The 4787-nt window shown below is 37.0% G+C and overlaps 3 protein-coding genes across 5 annotated transcripts in view; 2 read left to right on the plus strand and 1 right to left on the minus strand.

Annotated features, from left to right (window-relative positions):
- Positions 1-1214, plus strand: part of LOC104702752 (pentatricopeptide repeat-containing protein At2g22070-like) — a 4541-nt gene extending 3327 nt beyond the window's left edge. Inside the window, exon 2 of the mRNA XM_019227924.1 lies at positions 136-1214. Within this exon, the coding sequence (XP_019083469.1) occupies positions 136-539 (404 nt within the window). The 3' untranslated portion in view covers positions 540-1214. The remainder of the gene's footprint in view (positions 1-135) is intronic.
- On the plus strand, positions 1151-2961 carry LOC104702751 (phosphopantothenoylcysteine decarboxylase subunit VHS3). Of its 2 annotated transcripts, none has more exons than XM_010418660.2 (3): positions 1151-1322; positions 1596-1770; positions 2354-2961. In XM_010418660.2, the coding sequence occupies exons 2-3, from the start codon at positions 1648-1650 to the stop codon at positions 2762-2764; spliced, it is 534 nt and encodes a 177-aa protein (XP_010416962.1). In that variant the 5' UTR covers positions 1151-1322; positions 1596-1647; the 3' UTR covers positions 2765-2961. The 2 variants fall into 2 exon arrangements, with proteins under 2 accessions (XP_010416962.1, XP_010416961.1); XM_010418659.2 differs by having other exon boundaries at positions 1152-1322; positions 1627-1770.
- The window catches only part of LOC104702753 (UBP1-associated proteins 1A-like), a 3398-nt gene continuing 1787 nt past the window's right edge, over positions 3177-4787 (minus strand). The window contains exons 2-3 of one of the 2 annotated variants that reach the window (XM_010418663.2): positions 4435-4762; positions 3177-3534 (exon numbers count right to left, since the gene is read on the minus strand). In XM_010418663.2, the coding sequence (XP_010416965.1) occupies position 3534; positions 4435-4762 (329 nt within the window). In that variant the 3' untranslated portion in view covers positions 3177-3533. The remainder of the gene's footprint in view (positions 3535-4434; positions 4763-4787) is intronic. The other variant, XM_010418664.2, reaches the window with a different exon arrangement.

The following is a 4787-nucleotide window of genomic DNA, read 5'->3' on the forward strand; positions in this document are numbered from 1 at the left end:
GATTGTTTCTTATCGAGCCAGAGAACAGCGGAGCATACTCAGCCATGGCTAACTTGTACTCAGCTTGCGGAAAATGGGAAGAATCTGCCAAAATAAGAAAATCCATGAAAGATGGAAGAGTGAAGAAGGAACAAGGGTTTAGTTGGATTGAAGTGAAGCACAAAGTCCATGTCTTTGGAGTTGAAGACGGGACTCATCCACAGAAGAATGAGATCTACATAACAATGAAGAAGATTTGGGACGAGATCAAGGAAATGGGATATGTTCCCGACACTGCTTCTGTACTACACGACCTCGAAGAAGAGGTTAAAGAACAGATTCTAAGGCACCACAGCGAGAAACTAGCAATTGCATTCGGGCTAATTAACACTCCAGATAAAACCACATTGACGATCATGAAGAATCTCAGAGTGTGCAATGATTGCCATACGGCTATAAAGTTCATCTCCAAGCTTGTGGGAAGGGAAATAATAGTGAGAGACGCAACAAGGTTTCACCATTTCAAAGATGGGTTTTGTTCATGCCGAGATTATTGGTGAGAAGAATAAGGAAGATCCAATAATTCTTATATGGTCTAACTCAAGCCATTGTACGTACAATAGAACAGGTATGACTTATTTGGAAACCAACCAAACTTGTCCTCTATCTTTGTTTTTGTTATATTGGTATACAAGTTCCATCATCATCATCATTAGTGAGCATTAGAATAAGATGACAAGGCATGTGAGTCGTAAGTGCTAAAGGAGAAGGGATAATAATGAACGATGGAGATATTTTTGGGAAAGCATAAAGAGGGAAAGAGAGAGAGACAGAGAGAGAGAGAGAGAGAGAGAGAGAGAGTAAAAGGGAACAATTAGAAAGAAGTATAGAAGAAGAAGAAGAAGAGAATATGGTTCTTTTTGTTACAAAAGCCTTTCTTTACACTAACCATTGACTTGACTACATTATACATAGATGAAGGAAGAAAGATCTTGGTCGGCATAAAATGTATGACTAAACAGAGAGAGCCCACACTTGTTTAGCTTACGTGGCAGGTCAATTTGGAGATGATCACACAGAGTCACTGCCCGTTCTGCCCTAAGGATTCGTAGTAACAACTACGGGCAGCTTCACTCTCTCTCTCTTTCATCTCTTATTCATCTCTTTCTTCTCCTATATCTGAGATTCTGAACAACTCTTCTTTGATCACAAATCTCAAAGACACTTCCGTTCATGAACAGAGCTCACTTCTTCTAGTTTCTCCCTCTCTCTCTCTCTCTCTCTCTCTCTCTCTCTCTCTTTCTTTCTTTTTTTCCTTTCCCAATTTCAAAGCTCTTTCTCTGGTACGCTCTTCTCCTTATTGTCTCTGTTTTTGTTATTGTTATTGTTAGTCTCTGTCAACAACTTATTGTTTTGTATGTATTATAATTCTCAGACCTTAATCTTTCCTCTGTTTCTGATTCTTTATGCCATTTTTCTTTCTTTTTGAATTTTGAATTTATTTTCACTTTCTTTCTGAAATTCTCAGACCTTAATTTTTCTTTTGTTTCCATTCTCGAACTGTACAAGAAAGTTCTCTCAATATTTTATTTTCTTGTTCTTGGTTATCATTGCAGATCTAACAGATTTCTTAACTGTTAAATACAGAGTTAACAAAGAAGAGAAAGAATGGAGTTGGAACAACAAGGTTTGAGGTTGTCTCTGGTTCTTGGTAACGCTTCAGTGCTGAAGTGCACCGCTTTGGCTTTAACGGCTACTGTGGTCTCCTCTTTGTTAGAGCTCTTCGCTCAGGCAAGCTCTCTCTCTCTCTCTTTTAAAAATCAATTTTCTCAACTTCTTTTTTCCTTACAAGTATTTTACGGTCGCATATAATATAACAAACAGCTTACAAAAACGAAATTCTATTTTTTAATGTGCTGAATCTGTCATATATTTCGCTTCACACACAACAGAAATTTTTGTTAAGAAAACTAATCTTGACCGACTCGAAGCGTTACTACATCTTTAGAATGGGTGGTTGGAAAAGTAAATTAAATTTAAAACTTTTGGTGAAAATATTGGTATAATAATAGCTATATTAGTTGAGGACGGTTGCTTTAATGGGAATATGAAGATAATAGTTTTTTACTTCAAAAATATATTATAAATATTGTGGGTCCAAAAAATATCAAAGAGGTATATTCCATAGATTATGCTTTCAAATTTTCCAAATCTAATGTCTAGAAGAAGCCCATGTCCCAATTTAGCATGTCGGCCCATTTAACAATTTAATATCATGTTAACTTGTTAGTATTATTAATTGATTGACTTGTAAAGATCATGTGAAACAAAAGCTTGTTTTTGGTTAAGTGATGAAGTCCATTTGAAGTTGCAGGTCGCAGTCTTGAAGGGTAATGTTTTAGAGAATGGATACGAGGTGGTTGATGCAGTGGAAGGGAATGGAAACAACAATGATGATGGTGGTGATGATGATGATGGAGAAGATGAAGAAGGCGGTGCAGATGATGCAGAAGGAAAGGAGACAAAGAAAGGACCTGTAAGTGATCCTGATTTGAATGGTGAAGCTGGAGATGATGATGATGATGAACCTGAAGGGGATGACGGTAATGATGACGATGATGATGATGATGATGAGAACCATGAGAATGACGATGATGATGATGATGAAGATGAGAATGAAGATGGTGGTGAAGAAGAGGACGATGAGGAGGCAGAGGTAGAGGAGGAGGAAGAGGAAGAAGATGACGAGGAAGCACTTCAGCCACCAAAGAAGAGGAAGAAGTGAACAACCACTTATATCTTCTTAACATTTTAGACTCAAAAATCAAAAGTTGTTATGTGTTTCTTTTTACCTGAAGAGGAGAGAATCTTTAAGGCAACATCAGCTTTAGCTTCGACTATGTCTTTGTTGTTCCATAAACCAAAAAGACTTTTGTCTAGTGTAACCATTTTCAGATCCAATGCACCAGCTTTCTTTTCTTACGCCCATAATTATTCATGTACATGCATAGCTAATGAGGTCATCAAATGTGATCAAATTCACATAACAGCTTCAAGGGTCAACAGTCAACTTAAGTCATCATATATGTTTTAAGAAATTTTAATCCTATCACTTTGATTGAATAATGAAAACAAAGCCAGGCCATCTGAGAATCCATGTGATCAAAAGTAAACCCAGGAACAAAAAGGCATTACCATTAGTTCTAGACAATAGATTAGAATAAACCTCTTGAAGCAAACCTTCTCGCAGAAGCAAGTCACAGTATAATGGAGATTGCACAGAGGCCTTTAACGAATAATCACAACGACATTAATCGACTGTCGTATCAAATGGTACCGGGCAAGAGTGAAATCAAACCGAAAATAAAACAAGAACGAAAAAATAATACAAAAAACTAAAAACTAAAAACTAAAAACTAAAAAAGTACTTTTTAATAGAAATATCAGGAAGTTAATACAAAGTGAAACTGAAGAAAACGGAGATGGGAGAAAGAACTGTTAAAAATGAAATTCCAGAACTGCATGTTTTTCATTCTCATGCTCAGCTCGCATCATCTGCAAAGTTGGAGTTCAAGAAACAAAAAAAACCAAACATAAATTTATCAAAAGATTTAGGACGAAAAACGAAACCATATGCCAACAGGAGCAATACCCAATCCTTTCGGTCAGATAACCCCGAAAAATAAAAACAAAAGAAATCAAAGGGACAAACATAAAAACAATAAAACATGAAAGACTAAAATCATGAATGAAGCAGCAAGATCAGCTCAATGCTAAAGTGTTACAGGTCCATTTAAAACGTTCACACTAAAACCAAATGAGGGAGAGATGGTAAATCATCAAACTGTAAAACCAAGTGCAACACTAAAACCAATAAGCCAAGAAACAAACCAAAACGTAACAACATTCATCCCTGCCATCACCAAACTTCCATTACCAATAAAGAAAGTAACTTTGATAAAACAAATGGTACTAACAAAACTGTAAAACCATGGCTGACTGTAAGTAAAACAACAGAAAACAGAAACCAAAAATGAAAAACAAACAAAACTGGAGGAAAATAAATAAAACAAAAGCTTGGTGTGACACATTATCCACCCATCCAAAAATATCTAATCTTGAATCCAAGCAAGATGCATTGATAATAAATAAGGCGGTAGATGAAAATGATAATCTACCTCAAGAACCTAATTTAGGTATTTCATTCCTGTAGCAGTTCCTCCTAGCAAACATTTATTTAGCCATTTAAGCCAACACATTAAGTAGTAAAGACATGTCAGCTGACATTTCGATGCTACCACAAAGCCTTATCCATGTTTATCCAAAAATTAAGCCAAAGGACCTAGGCGCCTACTATGTATGAATCATGCAACATATGCTTATCCAAAGACATTTAAACCAGAATATGAGCACAGACATTGCAATAAACACAAAAAAAGTTAAGAGTGAGCGTACCATGAATAGTTTGAGTACCCTTGAAAGGAGGAACCACCAGCATCCGAATCTTTACCCGTCCCTCTTTTTCCGGTATCAGAATCAGGATAAGCATTAGTATTAGGTAGACTCTGACCTCTAAAGTAGTTGCCAGGAACTGAAACACCAGCAACACCAACGCCTGGCTCACCAATCCCACCCATCTGACTCGACTGTAACAACATATCAGAACCCATACCGCCATGACCCAGAGCACCGGCTAACATGGGATACATGTAGCCTCCTCCAACTGCTGATAAAGCTGGATTCCCCAACATTCCGGTTCCAATATACGGATTGTACTGGTTCCCTAACATAAACGGCGATGCAGCCAT

This window comes from Camelina sativa, chromosome 7 (genome assembly GCF_000633955.1).
Source record: "Camelina sativa cultivar DH55 chromosome 7, Cs, whole genome shotgun sequence".
NCBI classification, from domain to species: domain Eukaryota; kingdom Viridiplantae; phylum Streptophyta; class Magnoliopsida; order Brassicales; family Brassicaceae; genus Camelina; species Camelina sativa.

Bases quoted from the DNA above. Each gene is read 5' to 3' on its own strand.
- LOC104702751 (XM_010418660.2), top strand. From the start codon at position 1,648: ATGGAGTTGGAACAACAAGGTTTGAGGTTGTCTCTGGTTCTTGGTAAC. The intron at 1,771-2,353 runs GCAAGCTCTCTC...TTGAAGTTGCAG, and splicing joins TGTTAGAGCTCTTCGCTCAG to GTCGCAGTCTTGAAGGGTAA.